Source organism: Eublepharis macularius, chromosome 5, assembly GCF_028583425.1.
Source record: "Eublepharis macularius isolate TG4126 chromosome 5, MPM_Emac_v1.0, whole genome shotgun sequence".
Taxonomy (NCBI): domain Eukaryota; kingdom Metazoa; phylum Chordata; class Lepidosauria; order Squamata; family Eublepharidae; genus Eublepharis; species Eublepharis macularius.
Genome location: NC_072794.1, coordinates 145,045,521 through 145,068,695, shown reverse-complemented (window position 1 = coordinate 145,068,695; position 23,175 = coordinate 145,045,521). Strand labels below are relative to the sequence as shown.

At 44.5% G+C, this 23,175-nt stretch overlaps 1 protein-coding gene across 1 annotated transcript; it reads right to left on the bottom strand.

Annotated features, from left to right (window-relative positions):
* Positions 1 to 709: 709 nt before the first annotated feature.
* Positions 710 to 21,225, bottom strand: SLC2A10 (solute carrier family 2 member 10). The gene is made up of 5 exons (XM_054980443.1): positions 21,222 to 21,225; positions 8,609 to 9,997; positions 5,720 to 5,842; positions 3,017 to 3,152; positions 710 to 1,072 (listed from the first exon to the last, which is right to left on the bottom strand). The coding sequence occupies exons 1-5, from the start codon at positions 21,223 to 21,225 to the stop codon at positions 973 to 975; spliced, it is 1,752 nt and encodes a 583-aa protein (XP_054836418.1). The 3' UTR covers positions 710 to 972.
* Between the last annotated feature and the right edge of the window lie 1,950 nt (positions 21,226 to 23,175).

Below are 23,175 nucleotides of genomic sequence, written 5' to 3'. Positions count from 1 at the left end.
CAGTGAAGCAAATTATGCTCTTGGAAGAGTCCTTCTTGAAAGGATTTGGTCACCATTTAGGGGGGTGTCTTCCGATTAGACTGAATTGGAAGGCCTTTTTGCAGATGCATTAACTTTCTTCTCTAGCAGCAGTGCTGGATCCAGTATAACCCCTAGGCTCTTTACTGAGTCAGCACTGAAAGAGTCATCATTGAAAGAAAGAGAAGATCCTTGAATCAGTTCCATGAGGAACAATTTAAACCAGTCCAAGGCACATCCTCTGATACCTACTTCTGCCTCCAAACCCCTCAATAGGATGGCATGATCTACTGTGTCAAAGGCTGCAGACAGATCCAGGAGGAGCAGCATAGAAGCATGGCCTTTGTCTACCGTCAGACGGAGGTCATCAACTAGAGCTCTCTCCGTCTCATAGCCCAGCATGAAACCAGGCTAAAAAATGTCTACAGCACAAGAGTTATACAAGAAGACCTGGAGATGGTCTGCTACTGCTCTATCAATCACTTTGCCTAGAAAGGGCAGATTAGGGAAATTTGCTGCTGTTACAACTAAGGTCTTAATGTAAACACATGTATTTCAGTATATCTGGGTTGTACATAAGGCCACCCATCATTACAATATTTCACACCAAGAAATACAGAGACTGAATTTAATAATTGTCATAAGTTATGTTTTATTTACCAAATGCTTTAAAAAAAACTACTTTGCAAACCTTTGTAGAGCAACGGCTATGGGTCCTCTTAACAGAAGCCTCTCAAGGCATGCAAGAGAATGGGACCTAGATTCTACGCACAACAGAGTAACATATTTAAAGGAGGTAAACTGGGCTGTCACCCCAACAAAAAGGGCTTGAGCGGAACAGTGGCAATTCCTCCTTTGTGCACTTCTTCACCTTACTTCAAACACTGCAGTAGTAAATACCCTGTTATCAGTAATGTTGCGTGACTGTATGTGGCAATGTTCACCGATCTTCTCTCAGGAGTCACTGGAATGGTCTACTCTTTGGTAATGAGCACGTGCGTGGATCTCTCTTCTGTTCCATATTTTCGGACAGAATATATTTCCCTGCAACAATCTGGAAAAACATTAATGTCGTGAGTGAAGAACAGCTGCAGTTTTATTCCCTCCTGTCCTTCTTTACTTTTGATTATAGTGTTCTAATTTCTTCGAGTTTGAAAAGTAAAATTTGTAAAAGCTTTTTCAACATGACGCAAAACTGTTCCTGGACTGCACTTCTCAGACTATGGGTCGGGACATGCATAAGGTCCTACTGTATACAAAGCAGTAGTTCAGCATAAAGTGGGTCACACGCTATTAGGAAACTTTGCACTGAGAAATATGTAGATGAAGTACAAAGGGTCACAATTTAAATTTTACTTACCAGATTTTTTTAAAGGAAAAGAACACCCTGTGCTGTAAATCTTCAGCGGACATTGGGCTCTGGTTCCTTTTAACTAATAGAAGCTTCTTAAGACATGGAAGATGGCTCTTCTCTAGAAACTGGGACCTACTTTCTACACATAATAGAGCAATATATTCTGAAATGGAACAGTTATTTGCTAGTAATCCCAAGGGTCTTGTAGTACCTTAAAGATTACTTAATTTTCTGCAGCATAAGATTTTGCGAGTCAAAGTCCACTTTGTCAAATGCAGGAAGATGGCATGCATCTGATGAAGTGAGTGCGGGTTCATGAAAGTTTATGCTACAATAAATTTGTTAGTATTTAAGGTGCCACAAGACTCCCTGCTATTGACCTAGAGGGCTTCTGAAGGTCTATGGACATTGCTCAGCTCTTCCAATTCTGCAAATTGACATTTCGGGCAATTCCTGCACCTGAACAATCCCATTTTAACAATATGCATTGTGGACAATGTGTATTTTTGTGTAATCTTCCACATCACCACTGGCTACATCCTTCTAATTTTTGGAACATTATAAATATCTGCCTGCTTGATAGAGTACACACAATAATAAGTCTTCCATGCTTATCTACTTTTTCCTAAACTGCCTAGGAATGTTCAAATATACTTTCTGTGCTTATCAAATCCACTTCGGGCAGCTCTAAAAATTTAACTAGGCAACAGCAAACTAGGGCATCTTTGTGATGTGTTCAAATCCTTTGAGTTTATTTATTTTATCTGATTTTTATACCACTTCTCTTCAGTTAAGAGCTCAAAGCGGTTGCTACTGCAAGTATTGCCTGATCCACAACCCAGGGCTTTGCATCCTAATATTGATCTCAGACAACAGAATTGCAGATGTGTTGAACTACAGTACTCTAGAGCGGGGGGCCCAATCTTTTTGAGCCTATGGACAGCTTTGGAATTCTGACACAGGATGGTAGGCACAACTACAAAATGGCTGCCTCAGGAGGCTGAGCAAACCACAAAATGGCTGCCAGAGGAGGTGGAGCCACACTTGAATCACTTGTAACTTGAATCAGTACATAGGGAGAGCGGGGAAAGAGAATCAAGAGTTACCCTGTTAAAACGGTACCTTTTTTGTAACTATGCTCATATGATTCTTACTCAAGAGATAGTGCAGTAAGACACAGGGGGCCTCTCTGTTTTTAGTTATTCAAATTCAGCAAAGTTGCAGGTTCCTCATGCGCATACACATAACTTCAAAACTATTTTGTGGAATGCATAGCAAGTTGGAAAGTTGATACAAAGGATGCTTCTGGAAGTTGTGGTAGTCTCTAGAAAGGCCATCTCCTCCAGGCTGATACGGTACACAAGACAGCTTCAAAGCAGTGAATCCTTTTCCTTCAAAAAGCAACACAAATCCTAATAGGCCTTCCCTATCCTGGGAGCTCTAAGAAGGATCCATATGGTTGCATCATGCAAGTATCCCCCAATTGTCTTCTGCAACTCAAACATGGAGAATCTTTTTCAGGTCAAGCAGGTCTCTGGAAAGGCAGCATGTAAATATTCTAAATCAATCAATCAATCAGTCTTATAATGCCCTGTGTTGATATTGCCAGCTAAGCTACCCGACAGCAGCTGTACTGAGACTTACCGCTTCTTTGAGAATTGCTGGTCTATTTCTTCTAGAGACTGTCCTTTGGTTTCTGGTACAAAAAGGTAAATAAATATAACAGCCATCACTCCCACTAGTCCATAGAGAAGGAATGTCCATGATAAGCCAATGGTATCTGCAGGTAGAAAAAAAAAACCAGAATAGAGCTTGGCTAGGCTTTTGCTTCGATCTGATGGAAGCTGATTTATCAAGTTGAACAGCCTTATTAACATGGAGAGAGTACATCAAACAAGGTCAACAAAATACATTTTCAAAGATAAAACTACAGAGAACAGATTGCAATTCAGCTTTGGATCCAACACTGAACTCTGGTTTGCTATTATAAATCCTTGGGCTTGAACACTCAAGCAAAGAACCAGGCTGGAACCCTACTACCAGATGTGTGATCTTTTTTATTTCCTAAGCGTTTTTACACAAGAGAACAAGAAAAAGACCAACATCTCCACCTCCAGTTTGAAGTAGAACAACTCATTCTACCACCTCAGAATTCCACCATTTCATGTGGCTGTGTGTTTAGACTAGGTCTCGGATTCAAAACAATGGATTCCCCTCCTTATTACAGAGTCCCTATCACACATGGATTTTGTGCATGCAGATCTCATGATCCCAGGCATAAACTTTTTGGTGCTCAAAGGGGACACCCTCCTTCCTTTCTGACCAGCAAATAGCTGGTTGGATCCAACCCACTCTGTTTCCCTTCACAGAAGTTTAGCAGGGGCAGCTTCAGAATTGCCCGTCATTTGCTGCTCCCAAAGAGGCAAAGAGGCTGAGTGGGAGGCCAGCCATGCTCTGTGCAGTAGGATGGAAAATTTTTCCAATACTTAATTTTTTCCCATGGAAAACTATCCTTTTCTAAAGATTTATCCATAAAATTAGCAACCATAAATGAACGCTCTTGCAAATACAGTATCAGGCAGCCTGACCATTTCAAAAATGGCAATTAATTTTTTCAGGTAATTATCTCTAGAAATTGTGTGATAGGGTACATGTCTGTTTTATTGATTAGCAAACAGGGGAAGGAGGTAATGCCACAAATGCATATCGTAATCCAAAATTTTAAAAGCAAATTATGACTTCAGCTGATTGGCTGTATGGGTCAAATCAAAACCAAAGCTAAAACTGTATTTATAGGTCTACTCTCTCATGGTACAGGGTAAACTGTAATAATCACCAATCCAATAAGGAAATAAGAAGTAATATAAGTGATGAGGTGCCCTGGTAACTTCTGTGCATGAGAATTAAATTCTGTTGAAAAAGATGAATGGACAATTATGTCCATGGCACTTCATGCACAGTTCTGCTAGATTTACTGCATTCTCAGTAAGGGTGCAGGGACAGAAAGTTTTGGTTTTCCTGCTTTGGAATTTCTGAAGCGGGAAAAAGAATTGGAAATAAGTGATTTCTGAAGCAGCAAGCCACTACAGAAACCACTTACTGACCCTCCATGAAGATTCGGAGCACACTAAAACTTCCGGCCCCGCCACTTATTTCACCCGATGGGAGGGGGAGGAGATGGTTCCCTTCTCCCCGCCCCCCATGGGGGGAGGGAAATAAGCGGTGGCATAGCTTCCTGCGCTTCAGCTGGAAGGCAGGGGGGATTCCTCATTTACAAGCCGTGCGCCCTGTTTGAAGGACTCTTTCGTGCCGCTTGCAAGCTGTGCCCCCTGCCTGCCTGCTGAAGGGCCCTTACCGTGCTTCAGTTGGCAGGCAGGGGGGGGATCCCCCACCTGCCAGATGAAGTTTAAAGGGCTCTTTCCATGCTTCAGCTGGCAGGTTGGGGGGATCTCCCCTCCTGCCAGCTGAAGTTTAAAGGGCCCTTTCTGTGCCGCTTGCAGGGCCTTTCCCATGCTTTAGCTGGCAGGTGGGGGGAATCCCCCCACCTGCCGCCGAAGTTTAAAGGGCCCTTTCCGTGCTGCTTGCAAGCGGCAAGGGCATTCCCATGCTTATTCCAATAAAAATAAAATTCCAATAAAAATAATATCCACATAGAACAGGATCTAGTGCAAGAACCTTCTAGCTGCCCCCTTATGGTGTTTATTCCAGAGGTCGTGGGACCTATGTAGAGTAACAGCCATATGGGTCAGAAGGCTGAGGAGGGGAGAAAGAAGGAAAATGTTTCCTTATTTCACTTCCCCACTACAATATCCTAACCAACACAGCTTTTACCTCATCTCATGCAAGTCTCACAGGCAACAAACTTTACCATGGTCATCAATGACTGCTGTGGGGGACACGAGAGCCAGGAAACCCTTGGGCCACCGGCACTTTCTGCTGACAGGTTGAGGGATCCAACCTAAAGCTTTGGCTTTGTTTGAATATACCATTTAAGCCAACTTGATTTTTCCCCTAATCAAATATTTCAAAGCAAGTATTTGTTGTTGTTATTGGGACATAAAAATAACATAGGGGTACTTTTAAAATGTGCTTACTAAATATAAATCAAAATGCCATACTAAATCAGCTGCTGCTCTCATCAGGACATTGTAAAATTGTCCAGTTTTTCTGTAAAACCCTTATCGCTAGCCATGCCATCACCTAGACAAACCTTCCGCTGTTTTACAAAGGAAAAGCAGGTAATGTAAGAATATCCCCGTTCACACCCCTCAGCATCCGGCCTGACCAGCCCAGTTGTAAAGCAAACAGGCACCAAACGTATCAACAGCCAGCACTGCCCGCACATACCTATGAGGTCAAGGAACGTGAGACTGATCAGCAGATTAGCAGCCCAGTTGAAACTGTTGCAGAAGGCGAAGGCTCTTCCTCGTATGCTGGCAGGATAGATCTCACTGAGAACAAGCCATGTCACTGTGACAGGGGAAAGGAAGGCAACAGGCTGAGGTGGGGGAAGGAAACAGAACACACCAAGCAGTATCTCTGTGCAACTGGCGACAAAAACCTTAATGGAAAAAAGCCACAGCAAGTGGAATATCAGAGTTCCGCTGGACGTAGTGTTGAGAACATCTAGAAATCCCTATACAAGACAATTAACCATCAAGTCGTGAGACAGACATTAGTTTATTCCAGAGAACTGAATGCAGCTTGAAAGAGAGACTACTGATTGAAGTGCTGCGTACATTCATTTTACTTTTGCCTCTGCAGGTCTCTGTACCAACAAAAGAAACATCTGAATGCTTTATTGAGAAATGATGCCTCTCCCAAACTATTCTCAGTACTTTTAAAACAATTGTCCATCTTCAGCCTTACATAGCTTGGACTAAGAGCTAAACTTGAGAACTGTGCAACAACTGCCAGACCAAAGCCCCAAATTGTGTTTTGTTCTTCACTGCCCCATTACTTTACTCATCTGAAGTACATACATGCTTCTCCCACCCAATTATCATGAATGACTCAAAAAATTAAGATCCAATGGGCATGGGCAAAATAGCCCAGCAAATGAGATGCAGGCAATAGAAAGCAGAACTTTAAGGCAACTCTGCGGGATTGCAGGAAATGCAGAAATGCAAACCATTTCTCCAAAAAGAATGCTAATGAACAGGATTTTAGAATTCTAAATTCTAGAATTTTTGCATTTCAAAACAACCAAGAATCCCACAATATCTTAAAGATTAAGAAACTTATGGGGGTATATAAGCTTTTATGGGCTGGAGCCCACTTTGGCAGATGCATAACACTCCCCCAAATTCACAAGGAAATTAAGAGAAAAAATTAGCTAAAAGGCAGTGGTGAATGAGCAAAGACAAGCAGAAAGATATTCTATAAAAGCAAGACTCTGCAAATGGAGGGGCAGAATGATATCCTAGATAACCAACATTCTGAGTAACTTGTCAAAGCACAAGGGGGGGATGGCGGGGGGGAACGCCATAGCAAAGCTTGCATATGTTTAGTAAAGTGCTCTCCTGGCATATGAAGCAATGTGAGCAATGAGGTGTGGCCTGCACAAGCCACTCATGAAATTTCCTCTATCCAACTAACAAGTCAGCCAGTTAAATTGGTACCTCCACCCCCTCCCAACTTTTCTTGGGGGAAAAAAAGCTTTAATTGGTGGAGCCAAACCCTTATTAAAAGCACCTCCCCACTTTAAGACTCCTGCCCAAATGGGTTCCCCCCTTCTTGCAGGATATGTGTGAGGTACTTGTATTAAGTGCATTTGGGTCACATTATGTAAGAGAAACATATATGAACACAGCCTGCAAATCTGTGAGTTACAAATTAACCCATCTGCCAAACTCCATATGCATTTGGGTGGATTCTTTAAACATGTTTGTATATCTGGGCATATAAGCAAGAGCCTGAAGGCAGTGCCAATTCCTGGAACCACAAAAGAAAGTCTTTCAATGATAGGTGGGGGAAGCCTCAGACATCATAACATTTGTACATTTCTGTCTAAGAAGGGACTGGAACTGAGCTCTCTCTCTTTATGCTAGACCAGAAGCAGAGAGCTGGCATCTGAAGAGAAAAAGAGAGCTGCTCCCTTTAGACATGACACTGGCAACTAAGATGAAGGTGTCTTCCATATGGGGATGGATTTTGCGGTTTCTCCATTGCTGGTGCACCTACAGGTAAAGCAGAGCAGCAATGTGGCTTCCACACTACAAGTTTCCCTGCAGCTTCCAGGACCCCAGACCCCCACCCCTGGAACACCAGAATTTTTACAATTTAAAAAGGGCGCAAGAATATTGTTATATTGATATACCATTTTAACAACAGACATAGTAGGTTCTCTCAATTCCTAGCTTCATTTTTTTTAAAAGTAAGTCTCTGGCCCCTTCCCTTGCAAAAGTATGCCTTTTTTCTTATATCTCCACAAGGGAAAGGGCTAAAGACTTCCTTTTAAAACAAAATGAAACCTGAGAATTCAGAGAACCTGCTATATATATTGTTACAACAGTATAGCAATAAAATGATTCTAGTGCCTATTAAAAATAAAAGCCCCCAGGTGACAGGGGGAGGAAATGACTGCTACAGGGGCAGAGTTGGGGAAAATGGCGGCCATATGGGCCAGAAAACCTGAATTTTCCAACCCACACAGCAACCATCTAATTTTTAGTGTGATGTTTCCCAAAACTTTGGAGCAAAGCAGATTTGAGAAAGATCAGAGAAAAGCTGGGAAACTCTCCCCGCCCCCGAAGGTGCACAAGTGCACAAATGCACCACAATGCTGTGGGGAAGTAGGAAAACTCCCACTTCACAAAAGTATTGCACTCAGGGCAGATAACCTGCGTGGAAGACCCAAAGATACAGAGTGCCTTTACTAATCATGAACTGAGAAGAGAATGGACTCAAAGTTCTGATGTACATGTAAAGCACATGTAAATCAAGCCTAACATCTTTGGTTCAAGGATCTCGGACAGTAGATAAAGGATTCTACCTAAGATCCTAGAAAGCAATTGCCAGGCTAGGTAGAGCAATGGTGTGAGTTGGCATTAAGGCAGCAACAGAGATTCAAAAGAAGCAAAAATGAAGAGTTTCTTGTTTCAGAGGTCCTACTGTGCTAATTCTATTATGACCCAATGCAGCAGCTTGGAAAATATAGAAGCTCAGAATCCCCAACCAGAACCATGCACACAGATGAGTTCTATGTGCTGGGGATGTGGATGCACATGTACTTACTTGGCCCAAATCCAATGGAGAATGCAGTCACAAAAGCCATTAAGCTTAGCAGAGTAATCCAGTTGAGAATCTTAAGATCCTTGGAAAGGGCCTCAGGGAGAGATGAACTGGAATTTTGTGTCCCTTCTTCAACAGGCGGATCCAACAAGCCTGCTTTTTCACCATGCAAAGAAACATTTGCCATACTGTTTCTGTTTTTATTGCCAGCAACTGTTTTGGTAACTCCTCCTGGCCTTGAGATAGCAAAAGATGGATCCTCCTGAATGTCAACACCATCTGACGCCCGTGGGAAGTACGACACATTTGGTTGAGAAGACACTGACTTCATAGGGAAATTATTTGAGCCAAACAAAGTGTTGTTTGACCCTACAATCGTTTCACAGTCTTTGGCCATATCTAATGGAATGGAGAAGCTGGTCAAGCCAATTGCCATCACTGAACAGGCCATCACCGTACAACCAGCCATCAACAGCACCCTCCGGCCGGCCTTATCTGCAAAAGCCATTGCAACAAGAGTAGCCACAACTTTCACCACTCCAAGGCCAACAGAAGCCAGGACTGCAGAGGAGTCACTCTGAAACCCTACGGAGCGGAAGATTTTGGATGCGTAACCGAGAATGTTGGGCTGCCCTGTGAACTGCTGAAAGAGCACCAGTCCAAGGCCCACCAGAGTTCTCCTTCTCATATTATCCCTCGACCTCAGAAGGTCCATAAGAGAATAATGCTTCTCCTTAGGGCACTTTGGTATTACATCTTCACCATCTTCATTCTTCTGTAGCTGAATGAGACTTTTGCGACTCTCGTTGCCGCATACACTAAACTTAACTGAGTTCTTTGGGAGGAACAGGGTGCAGAGAAACTGAACAGCCGCTGGACCTGTAGCCAAGCCAAACATGTATCGCCATCCTTCTGTCGTATCTGAGAAGATGTAATTCAGAGCATATGAAAGTAAGATGCCCACTGTGATGCCCACTTCATAGAGGGAAACTAGTACCCCTCGCTGATGTGCAGCCACCATTTCAGAGACATAGATGCAGCATGCCATGGATGACAAAGAGATTGCAAAACCTACAGTCATGCGCCCAAAGACCAGGCAAACAAATGACCCAGCTAGTGTTAGGAGGAGGCTGCCACACAGCAAAACTGCATTGCTGACGAGTATTGCTTTCCGTCTTCCCTGTCGGTCAATGAAGAACCCGCCCACTAAAGAAGCCAGGAGAGCTCCAAGGAGCAAGGAACTCACTAGGACTTCCTGTTCAAAACAGCCAAGATGAAAGTCCAGCTGCAGCTGCAACAATGCCCCGGAGATGATTCCGAACTCATATCCGAACATCAACCCACCAAGGAGTGAGACGGCTGAAGACAACAGGAGGACCATCAAGGCATGCCCTACACATCAAGAGGGAAAAAACACAATGATGAGATCTCAGCCTGTTGTTCGCCCACCTTTTACATAAAATCTTATTCAGCAATTCATCAAGGTCATTGTTAGGCAGCACTGACCAGTCCATCATTTTTTTTTTTTAAAAAAAACCTCCTGCTGTAGCCTAGTGGTTAAGTGGTTGGACTGCAAATTAGCACTCTGCTGGTTCGAATCCTACTACTGCCATGAGTTCAGCAGGTGGCCTTGGGTAAGCCACTCCTGTCAGCCCCAGCTGTTGTTACTGTTGTTGTTGTTATTATTACTAATAGTAGTAGCAGTAGTACACATGAAAGATAATTTCAAATTGCCTGAAAGATGAATAGAACATGAATACAGTCAGATCCCAGTTTACATTTGAAAGGGAAAATTGATGCAATTGTTTTACACAAAGTGACCAAGGGATTCATAGACTTCACTCCAGATACATTTGTTGGAATGAAGTCCTGTTAAAATGAGTATTTCATGTGATTTGCGGTGACACTTGGATCGGGGCGGATCAGCACTGCTGATACATCCAGATCTCAAAGCAACGTTCGATATGGTTATGATCTCTTGACCCACTGCCTCACCAACATGGGAATTCAAGGGACAGCCCTACAATGGCTGAGCTCCTTCCTTCATAGCCAGGAACAGAGGGTGGCACTTGGGAAACAAATGTCTGCCCACCATTCTTTGGTATGCAGTGTCCCTCACCCAGGCAGTCTGCAATTTTGGGCTGGGTTGTCACCAGTATGAGGATGACACCCAGCTCTATCTGTTGATGGACGGCCAGTCTGATTTTGCTCTGGATTCCTTGGCGAAGGGCCTTGAGGCTGTGATGGCATGATTATGTCAAGAGTCACCTGAAACTGAATCCCCTGAAGATGGAGGTTCTGTGTCTGGGTTGCGGGGAAATGGAGTTGGGGACCCGGCTCCCAACCCTCGATGGGGTACAACTAAAGCCTTCATTGACAGTGAGAAGCCTGGGCATGACTCTGGATGCCACACTTTCAATGGAGGCCCAGGTCACAACTATTGCCAGGTCTGCCTTTTTCCATCTCCAGCAGGCCAGGCAACTGGTGCCCTATCTCTCGCCCCAAGACCTGGCTACAGTAATCCATGCAACCGTCACCTCCAGGCTAAACTACTGCAACTCACTCCATGCTGGGCTGCCCTTGGGCCTGATCTGGACGTTGCACCTGGTCCAGAACACAGCGGCATGCATTCTTACAGGAACGCCACTTCGAGCGCACATCCATCCTGTGCTGTGCCAGCTGCACTGGCTTACAGTGGAGTTCTGGATCCGGTTCAAGGTGTTAACCTTGGTGTTTAAAGCTCTTCACAGACGGAATGGCATACCTGTGGGACCACCTCTCCCATTATGTCCCCAGCAGACAAACAACTTCTGGTGGTCCCCGGCCCAAGGGACATCCATCTGGCCTCGACCAGGCCCAGGGCTTTTTCTGCCCTCGCCTCAGCCTGGTGGAACGCTTTCCTGCTGTAGAATCGGGCCCTACAGGACCTACTAGAGTTCCGCAGGGCCTTTGGCTGAGGACCAGCAGGTGTCCCCCCTCACTCCATCCAAGACCACCACCTCTTTTGTGACTGCCCTCGGCCATGTGTTCTGCCCACATGCTATGGCCTATATGCACGTTTCTGATTATTTATTCAAAGTAGCCTATGTATAAGGCACCTGGAGTATTTTAATGACGATTTTAAGAGTGTTATTGATTTCACAGTTGATGATGAATTTATTGTATTGTATGCATGCTTGAGCCACCCTGAGCCCATTCGTGGGAAGGGTAGGGTATAAATCAACCAAAATAAATAAATAAATAAATGTGGACCAGCAGTACACTGTCCAATAAAGTTTAATTCACTGAACTTTAAAATTTGTTTTATCATTCTTCAAATACTTATTAAATTATCATTACTGTGCAAATAACACAACACCTATCCTTGCCTAAACAGTTATAGCAGACAGAAAACTGCATTCTCCAGTGAAAATTCAGCACCTGTAGAAGCTAGAGAGGACTCTGGCTATGAACCACAAAGTCAGGATGACTTGCTTCTGCCGCACTGAACCCTTAGCCAAGCTCTTCTCTCAACCTTAGAGCCATATATGTAATGATTTCCTTACATGGCTGTGGTAAAGATTACTAAGAAGTTATATGTGAAGTGCTTCGAGTTCTCCGAAGCTACACAAATGAGGTTTGTCGCTGAAGGGCCCCTTGCCACAGGCAGATAACCCGTACACTGTTTCAACTACTTTGGCTCCTTTTGTTTCCAGAGTGCTGGTTTTGACCTTCAAAACCCTAAACTGCTCAGGCCCAAATTACCTGGAGGACTATCTACCGTCTATACGCACCCGCTCGTACTAAGAGGAAATATGTGCCATGTGCTGGGTGGGAAGCCCTTGCTTGAACTCCTGGTGCACGTGTTGAAAAGTCCTATTACAACAGGGATCCCCAATGCAGCACTGATGGCAACAGACTGATTTATTTTATTGATTTACTTTTTATTTATAGCTCGTCTTTCTCCCCAATGAGGATCCAAAGTGGCTCACATTGTTCTCCTCTCTTCCATTTTATCCTCACAACAATCACATGAGGTAAGTTAGGCTGAGTGAGTGTGACTGGCCCAAGATCACCCAGCAAGCTTCCATGGCAGAGAGGGGATTCGAACCTGGGCCACCCAGATCCTAGTCTGTCACTCTATGCCTCACTGGCTTCTTGTATTTCCAAGGTCCTGCTCGCTGCTTGGATTTTGGGGATGGAATTCCAAAGGTCTTAAATGAAACAGAAACAATCACTCAAAAAAAGGCATTTCTGATAGTTCCCTAAGAACAACTGACTGACTACCAGAGCTGTGAGCTCATCCTGGGCAGCTGCATCACTCACAGCTGTGTGCCAAGAGCTCAGTCATAGCCACAGATTTTCTTATGTTCCTACCCTGGGAAACATCTCTCTCTAGCCACACTAAGAACACCTCCCCCTTTGGAAAATGACACCAAACATCTCTTCCTCAAAGGAAAAAGGAGATCTCAGCTTTACTCCATCTCCTCAATGCAGGAGGTGCTTCAGAAGATCCTAGGAATTGTATGTATGCCTACAGGGAGAAGTCATTTGGAGATGTCTCCACAAGGGATGCAGACTGCCCTCCCAGGCTGTTCCCTCTTGCTGCTCTCTCCTCCCTACTGCACCCTACCCCACAAGAGCCAAAGCACCTAACATTCCTTACCATTCCATTGGCCAGGCATCTTTAAACGCTTCATAGGGCAAAATTCCGAATGGTGTGTGAAATTATCCCCATTGGCAGTGCTGTTCAATGTGACATCACTAGGCCCCACCCCATATGCCTCTGGGGCTTGAAGTGCTGGGGGCCTAACAACCCCTCACTGCCACAAGGATCAGTTTCAGCCTCCATGTGGCACAGGTCTTGTTCTTACCACACTTAAAATATTCCCCTCTGCCATGAAAACTTTTCTGGTATTCCAGTTTCAGCCTTACAAGGTCCTGGATCAACATTTTTTTTTTCCTGAACACAAGCTTTCAAGGTGACAGTGATGCACAGCAGACCAGCCATTCAAATGCTTTTTCTGATATTCCAGCTAACTGCTGCTGGTAAACTGTCAACAGTCTGCCAGTCAGAAAAGCTGTACGTACGTCTTTGTTAGTTTGCATTACTATTTCAGCCTTCTTTACACAGACGGGCAACATCTGTGGGTCCCTTTTCCAGCTAGGAGTTTTGCAGGAACACAAATGATTTGTGCTTTGCGCTTTCAATTTCACAGAGTTGAAAAAAGGGCCTCGGGGAACTCTGCCATGTTTAATCTCCTTTGCCATCTCTACCATATTGCCAGACTTATTTCCTGCACCACTCCAAATCTTGCCTGCACCTATTTTGCCTCACTTCTCCTTGAGTTCAAAGATTTTGCTCCCAGTATACTAACAGCAGCATTTCAGATGAAACTGGTTCATAATCTCAAGGTGCGTGTTTTCCTCTTTGTCTTTAAAACATCTATCATGTGTCAGAGCCAAGGCAACACTCATGACTTGGTGATTACTGAAGCTCCTTTAGGATGGTGTGTAAACAGAATTACCACCAGCCCTACCTTCACTTTATCTTCTCCGCTGGTAGCAACATTATAACATTGTGCTGTGCCGCTTCATCCTACCTGGTAAAAAATACCAGTGGAGGGGCTGTGGCTCAGTGACAGAGCATTGGTTGGCATGCAGAAGGTCCCAGGATCAATCCTTGGCATCGCCAGTTAAAAGGACCAGGTTGGAGGTGATGTGAAAGACCTCCACCTGAAACCTTGGAGAACTACAGCTACTTGACCATACTGATCTTGATGGACCAACCGTCAGATTCATGTGTTCCTGCCAGATGCTCATTTTCTGTGTTGATGTGCATGAAAGGAACCATAATGACAATAAAACACCAGGATTTCACACTATCACAAGAGCCAGTGGCTCCAGGTTTTCCAAAATGTTATACATTTTGTAATAAACTGCCATTTTTATTTTGTAAAACATCTTTTTAACTAAAAAGGCTTTTCTTTAAAGCCACTTCAAAGGGTAAAAATTACGGAAACACCATCTAAAATATGGAAGCTTTTCCTTGCTAGGCGTTTATAAATCCTTTTTACAGTCAGATCTTAATATAGTATTTCTTTTTTGCATTTAGCAAAGTCTGTTGTCTCATCTTTTTTTTAAAAGAGCTGTATTGATATTTGCATTTATTAAACCCGCTTTTACCATCTCATTTCTACTTGTTATTCCACTCACACACATGCTGAAAAATCCTGCTGTCTACACAGCTATCTATACTGCCGTAAATGATTCTTGCACCTAGGTTAGACAGACAATTAGCAACAATATTTATTCTGGAAGAATAAAAGAGCTTTGCGGAGAACTGGAAAGGCTCATTAGTTCCAATCTTCAAACTCTATTAGGCACATATGGTGTGGCAGCAAATGCTGTGGCTGATCCAATTAGATTCTCCTGCAATTTTCAGGGTGCAAATGGTTTATAAGCTTTGATTAAAATGCTGCTCGTTACTCAGACAGTGTGAGGTTTTGACTGTCACAAAGCCCTTCATGGCCTTGGTCCCTCTTCTCTATGGGACTGCCTCTATTCCTATGCTCTGTCACAGCAGCTTTGTTCATCTGAACAGAGTCTTCTGCAGGTACTACCTTGCAATTGGGCAAAATCAACAGCTGCCCGCACACATTTTCTCTATGGTGGTCTCCACCTTATGGAACGACCTGCCTGGAGAGGTCAGGAAAGCTCCCACTCGCCTGGCTTTCTGCAAACTATGAAAACTGAATTGATCAGGAGGGCTTTTTTATACACGTAATAGGGCTGTGCTGTAAGGAGATGGTTCACAGAGATGCTTTGTCAAAGGGAGAGGGATTGTGCAGACTATATTACTGTATATTGTCTGTTGCTAAGAGTATGCCCTTACTGGGTAGCAGCTGCATTGCTTAATATGTCGTGTTAAATTGTTTACGTTTTGTTTCAGCTCTGTATTAGATTTCTGCTTGTTTTCAAATCTCTGCAATTCATACCCTATTATATTATTTACCGAATGGCCCAGCAATTGATTATACTGACTTACACTATGTAATCCGCCTTGACTCTCAGTGAGAAGGGTGGACTATAAATAACATACATAAAAAGATTATTTCCTCACGTGTTAAAGCACCATTTCCATGGAACATCTGTACACTAGTGATTTGTGGCAGTAGCCTACCCTACACCATCAATTGGTTAGAGAACCAGTAAACGTTGGTTGTTGTGGGTTTTCCGGGCTGTATTGCCGTGGTCTTGGCATTGTAGTTCCTGACGTTTCGCCAGCAGCTGTGGCTGGCATCTTCAGAGGTGTAGCACCAAAAGACAGAGATCTCTCAGTGTCACAGTGTGGAAAAGATGTAGGTCATTTGTATCTACTCAGGAGGGGTGGGGTTGAGCTGAGTCATCCTGTAAGAGTTTCCCCGGGTGTGGAATGCTAATGGCGGGAGGCTTCACTGTATCCTGAGAAGGTTCTTTTGCATATGGATTGGTACTTGATGTGCTAATCTTCTCTGCAGGGCTATTGTCAAGGATAGAATGTTTTGTTAGCCTGGTGTTTTTCAGAACTGGCAACCATGCTCGGTTCATTCTTAAGGTTTCTTCTTTCCTGTTGAAGTTTTGCTTATGCTTGTGAATTTCAATGGCTTCCCTGTGCAGTCTGACAAAGTAGTTGGAAGTGTTGTCCAGTATTTTGGTGTCCTGGAATAAGATACTGTGCCCTGTTTGAGTTAGGCTATGTTCAGCCACTGCTGATTTTTCAGGTTGTCCAAGTCTGCAGTGTCTTTCATGTTCTTTTATTCTTGTCTGGATGCTACGCTTTGTGGTCCCGATGTAAACTTGTCCACAGCTGCAGGGTATGCGGTATACTCCTGCAGAGGTTAGGGGGTCTCTACTGTCTTTTGCTGATCGTAGCATCTGTTGTATTTTTCGGGTGGGTCTGAATACTGCTTGAAGGTTATGCTTTTTCATAAGCTTTCCCATCTGATCAGTAATTCCTTTGATATATGGCAAAAACACTTTTCCTGTGGGAGACTGTTTTTCTTTGGTTGTTTGCTTCATCCTGGGTTTGATTGCTCTTCGGATTTCATTTCTGGAGTAGCCATTTGCCTGAAGTGCGTGGTTTAGATGATTAATTTCCTCATTTAGCAAGTGCGGCTCACATATCCGTCTTGCACGATCCACTAATGTTTTCATTATGCCTCTTTTCTGTCGGGGATGGTGATTGGAGTTTTTGTGTAGGTACCGATCAGTGTGAGTTGGTTTCCTGTAGACCTTGTGACCTAACTGAAAGTTTGCTTTGCGGATGACCCAGGTATCCAGGAATGGGAGTTTTCCCTCGATTTCTTTCTCCATGGTGAATTGTATGTTCAGGTGGATGTTGTTGAGATGATTCAAAAACCTCATCAATTCTTCCTCCCCATGGCTCCAAATGATAAATGTATCATCCACAAACCGGAACCATACACTAGGTTTGTGGGGTGCTGATGTGGGGTTCTCCACCATGGAGAAAGAAATCGAGGGAAAACTCCCATTCCTGGATACCTGGGTCATCCGCAAAGCAAACTTTCAGTTAGGTCACAAGGTCTACAGGAAACCAACTCACACTGATCGGTACCTACACAAAAACTCCAATCACCATCCCCGACAGAAAAGAGGCATAATGAAAACATTAGTGGATCGTGCAAGACGGATATGTGAGCCGCACTTGCTAAATGAGGAAATTAATCATCTAAACCACGCACTTCAGGCAAATGGCTACTCCAGAAATGAAATCCGAAGAGCAATCAAACCCAGGATGAAGCAAACAACCAAAGAAAAACAGTCTCCCACAGGAAAAGTGTTTTTGCCATATATCAAAGGAATTACTGATCAGATGGGAAAGCTTATGAAAAATCATAACCTTCAAGCAGTATTCAGACCCACCCGAAAAATACAACAGATGCTACGATCAGCAAAAGACAGTAGAGACCCCCTAACCTCTGCAGGAGTATACCGCATACCCTGCAGCTGTGGACAAGTTTACATCGGGACCACAAAGCGTAGCATCCAGACAAGAATAAAAGAACATGAAAGACACTGCAGACTTGGACAACCTGAAAAATCAGCAGTGGCTGAACATAGCCTAACTCAAACAGGGCACAGTATCTTATTCCAGGACACCAAAATACTGGACAACACTTCCAACTACTTTGTCAGACTGCACAGGGAAGCCATTGAAATTCACAAGCATAAGCAAAACTTCAACAGGAAAGAAGAAACCTTAAGAATGAACCGAGCATGGTTGCCAGTTCTGAAAAACACCAGGCTAACAAAACATTCTATCCTTGACAATAGCCCTGCAGAGAAGATTAGCACATCAAGTACCAATCCATATGCAAAAGAACCTTCTCAGGATACAGTGAAGCCTCCCGCCATTAGCATTCCACACCCGGGGAAACTCTTACAGGATGACTCAGCTCAACCCCACCCCTCCTGAGTAGATACAAATGACCTACATCTTTTCCACACTGTGACACTGAGAGATCTCTGTCTTTTGGTGCTACACCTCTGAAGATGCCAGCCACAGCTGCTGGCGAAACGTCAGGAACTACAATGCCAAGACCACGGCAATACAGCCCGGAAAACCCACAACAACCATCGTTCTCCGGCCGTGAAAGCCTTCGACAATACATCGAACCAGTAAATCTTATTGACTCATCAAATGCCCAGGACTGCCACTCACCACAAGGTTCCCTTTTATGCCGTTGAGGGTAATACTGCATGGCCTTAAACTCTTCAGTCCAATGAAAAGCTGATCAACAAAAAGAAAGTATTTCTCATCACCTAATGGAATTAAGGATCAAACTAAATGTGACATGGAAGACTCATGGCCATTACCATTCCGGCTTTTTAAAAAGTACAAAGCAACTATGATGGACTCCTGTGATTTTCAAAAAGTCTGTGCCCGGCCTCAGCATCAGTCACTCTCTACACAGTAAATGTTTAGCTGTGCCTTGTGACTCCCAGGTATGGTTAGGAGGTAATTCTATCCTTGATTTTAAAAATTGGGGCAAGGATTGAAGCAATCAGTAATTAACTGAATACCTGCAGGACTGCCTCTCTCATTATGTCCCCTGCAGGGTGTTGCGCTCTGCAGACAAGCAGCTCTTGGTGGTCCCTGGCCTGAAGGACGTCCGTCTGGCCTCAACTAGGACCAGGATCTTTTCTACCCTGGTCCCCGGCCTGGTGGAATGCTCTCCTGCTGGAGATCTGGGCCCTGTGGGACCCGTTACAGTTCCACAGGGCCTGTAAAACAAAGATGTTCCGCCGGGCCTTTGGCTGAGGACCAGCGGGTGTCCTTTACCCTTCCACTTAATGACCACCACCTTTTCTGTGACTAGCCTTGGCCATGTGTATGCCCACATGTTATGGCTCATATGCAGCTGCCGATTGTTCATTTAAGTGGCCTAAAGACAGAAGGCGTCTGAACTATTTTAATGATTGTTTTAACTTACCTCTGATTTTATAGTTTTTTATGATTAACTTATTATATTGAATGCATGCTGTGAGCCACCCTGAGCCCATTTGTGGGGAGGGCAGGGTATAAATAAAATAAAGAAATAATCAAGCCTCGGAATTGGGGCAAAGAGTTTAGAGGGTCTGCAGTTACAGCATGTTATTTTGACCAGATCTCCCCCCCCCCAAATGATGTATTTGACTTCTTGTACCATCTGGTAAAATTTAGCCCGCATTATAATTCAGAACATCCCAAAGAAAATGTAGGAAGTAAAAGACTATAATGAGGATGTTTGTGAGATATTTTAATTCTCCAGCCTTCCCAGTATGTAACAAGCCTTTCCAAGACTATATGAATGGAGCAGGTAGGGACAATGTAGAAACAGAAAAGCCTGTCTAGTAACTTTAGAAATAAGACCAGTGGAGGGAGGGCAGGATGCACTGCTAGGTACGGCAGTGGCCTCACATCTCAAGCGTTTGTAGCTGGTGCGTACAGATGATTTACAACAGATGAATTTCTGCAGAGAGCCAGTGCAGTGCAGTGGTTAGATGGGGGGGTGAGAGTACTGGACTCAGATCTCCATTTTGCAATGAAGGTTACTGAGTGGGAGGGGTCCAACAGCCCCTTAAAGACCAACTTGTTCTTGAAGGTATATCTTGGAAATCTAGTTGCTCTCTAAGATGCTCACGCCTTGGAAATTGAGTTGGTCTTTAAGGCGCTGCCTTGCTCTTCGACTGCAGACCAACCCACCTGAAACTATCTTCATGGGTGGGAGCGTTGCAGTCACTTTCTCCGGGTCTTACCTAGGTGGTGGCTGTGTGGATAATATAAGAATCATACACACTGAGCTGATAAAAGTGCACTATATATGCAGACTTTACCAGGCTGTCTTTATTTATAGGCAGCCTCATCCTACAGGCTAAAGGTGAGACACGCACCCAGTAAAAGGGAACATTAATTCAGTTACTGAAATTTGTGGATGCTTTCTCAACTAAAGCTTAGGCTCCAAGGACCAAACAGATCTTACAAAAAGGTGCTTTTCTTCAGCATGATATATGTGAATGGCTGCAAATGCCCGCCCACCCCCCATTTAAGGGTCCAACTGGAGTTTGTACTTGAGAGGCCGCTTGTTCTAAACATTACTCTCCCACTTGCATTCCAGTCTATCAAGGCAGAGGAGGCACTGAACACACATGAAGGTCAGTACTGTCCAGTTACAAGGGTTTTGGGCAGAGACCTTTCATATCACCTGCTGCTACCTGATCCTCTGAAAGCTGGAGGCTGAAACGGAGACCTCCTGCAATGCAAAGCGCATGCTTCGCCACTGAACCTCCGCTTGCGTTATCTTTTGCATTTTCCTAATTCTGCTCCTTTGCAAATGGAGGGAATAAAGCCGGCGGGGCTCGAAGTGGGATCCCAACTTGGATTTGTGTGCCAAATGTCATCCTGATAGGTCAGTATTCACTGAAGTGACTACATTACAAACCAGATGCTAAGAAACCTAACCAAAGGCCTCACTGTGCTCGACCAAGTATCAAACCCCCCTCTTTCCAAAAAGGATTGAAACCAATTCTCTCCCTTTCCTCCTTTGCTGGCGATAGTACTCGTTATGAGAACTCGCTGTCTTAATTTGGGGGGGGGGGGTCATTTCGAGTAAATACATTTAGAATTTCGGTCTTACAGTCCAAACTGATCCATGTTTACTCAGAAGTTACTCGGCGCGGCTTCTTTTGCAAGTACACACGGGATTGCAACCGTGCAGAATTGCCTCGAGCGTTGCGCAGCGGTTGCATAGGCTGCCTTGATGCTGAACAGAATTAATCTCGGTGTCAGTTTCACCCTTTTGACTTGTAACTCCGAAACTAGAAAGAAACGCACTGAACGTTTCCAGGAATTCGTTTTAAAAAGCCTCGTTCTTTTGCACCAATCCTTGCAAAGCTAGGCGCATCGTACCCTGCGTAGTGAATCCGCTGCGGAAGGAGGGAGGGAGAAGGATGGGAAGAACGGGCTACAACCGCCCCCCCCAACAGATGCGGATGAAAAAATTCCCTGCGCCTCCCTCTCCCCCTCCTGCAGCCAGCCGGACGCGCCCCCTCCTCCCCCCAGCTGTCCTGCAGGGAGGCTCCTCAGTCCACTTACCCATGGCGACGGAAGAGGCATCGAAAGTTCAACTCCCCCAAAGTTTGCTTCCCATTCCAACAGCGCGGGCAAAAGCGAAATCCCGGAGGGCTGCTGGGAACGAAGCGCAAAGCAAGCGGGTCGGCGCTTTTTAGCCCTCGGCCGGCGCCTGAAAGGGAGGCGCGCTTTGCATGCCACAGCCCAGCGCCTGGATGCTCACCCAGAGCGAGGCTGCTCAGCTTCCAGGCGCCGGCATCGCGGAGAGCCGCCCTCGCAAACCAGGGGAGAGACACTAGACTGGCGTCCCCCGCGGAGCTTCAGGGCCAAGAGGCTGGAGTTTTCTCCGGCGCTTCGCAAAAAGTTCTCTCTCTTCGTTGGCCAGCGGAGCCGAACAGCGCCACGTTGCTCCGGCCCTGCCTACTGCGGGGGATGGGGAAGGGAGAGAAGACCTCTTTGCACAAACGGGGGTTTGTCCGGCTGCTGGGACGTCTGGAGGTCCAGACGCGCCGTCCATCATCTTTTTGCATCGTAAAACTCACCTTTCCTTCAGGTTATTGTTAAGCTATGGCTAACTTCGTACATTTAGGTCAGATTCACCCATTATTTTATTTTTGGCGTGCGGCTAGAAACGTAAGATATGGGTGTGGAGCTCGTGTTTACCAACATATGAATGTGCAGCCATTGCGATTATCGAGTTGGGAAATGTGTGGCAAACAGATTCAGCATCATGTACCTTTGTCGGTTTACCAGAAATAGGCCGACGGTAAGAGGCCCATGCGCCTTGTTCCCCACCCCAAATGTTAGGAAATGATTTTGATGCCTGCAGGTAATCATGGTTAGGTGGGAATTGCAACCAATCCAGCCACTATTAAAGACAGCTGCAATGGCTGACTTGGCATCCCTGATATATATGCAAAATGAAAGGGCATAGCACAGTACAATTGATTTGAGAGTAGTATAACCTCCCCACCCAAAACAAATTTGAAATAGAGTTAGTGAGTGCTTACTATGTTTGATCCTACATGTCATCAGGATATTTTCAGGTAGGTATCAGTGTTGGACTGCTATTGAAGAGTGACATCTGTGACCAATAGCACCTTAAAGACTCACTAGATTTCCAAGGTATGAGCTTTTGAGAGTCAGTGCTTTGACTGTTGAAAGCTCATGCCTTGGAAATCTAGTTGATCTTTAAGGTGATATTGTACATGTCATCAGTCATGCAAACAGTCTCTCTGTCCCATGGGCTGCTTGGCAGAACTACTACATAGAACATACTTCTATGCAAGAATTAACATGGAACTCCCATGGAAATTAGCACCCGGCAGTTGTATGCACAAGATTTTTGCACTATATGTAGGAAGGACGAATAGCCACTCCTTTCCTATGCATGTCACAGAATACTGAGCCTTCTGTGCGGGAGTCATCGTATGGGTTAGCATGGATTTGGTCACACATCCCACCCTATGCAGAAAGCATTGGACCAGTCACACAATTTTTAAAAGCAAGACCCCAAAGGCTTAATTCGTATTAAGGCTGTCCAAGACTAAGCCTCAGGATTTGTTTTTTGTATTGGTGAGGCCATCCATGAAACATGTAACTTAACAAATAGGAAGAGAGTACTTTTTATAAGCATGAGCAGAGTGCCTGGCTCTTACAGATAACTTCAGACTAGCAAACAGATCCAGACTTGGGTGGCCAATTTGTCTTTACAGGCTCTTGCATATGTGCCTTTAACAACAGCTTGTTCTACAGACCTTAACAGATATCCTCCTCTCCAGACTGGGGGAAAGCGCCACCTCCTCACCTGAATTTTGTAAAAGTCACAGGAGCCCACCAAGCTGGTTTCTCTGGTCAGTTGACAATCCTATTGAGAACTATGAACAGAATCTTTTCCCATTCTCTGTGCATTCTGGACATGCTTTTCAAGTGTGTTTATGGAGTGTCTGCTGATAATCTAAAGACATCTGTTCATGTA

What these genes read in the sequence shown, in the direction of transcription:
- SLC2A10 (XM_054980443.1), bottom strand. An exon ending in CTCCATTGGATTTGGGCCAA is followed by an intron (nt 5,843 to 8,608) that starts GTAAGTACATGT and finishes CCCCTGTCACAG; the next exon opens with TGACATGGCTTGTTCTCAGT. An exon ending in CACGTTCCTTGACCTCATAG is followed by an intron (nt 3,153 to 5,719) that starts GTATGTGCGGGC and finishes TTCTACCTGCAG; the next exon opens with ATACCATTGGCTTATCATGG.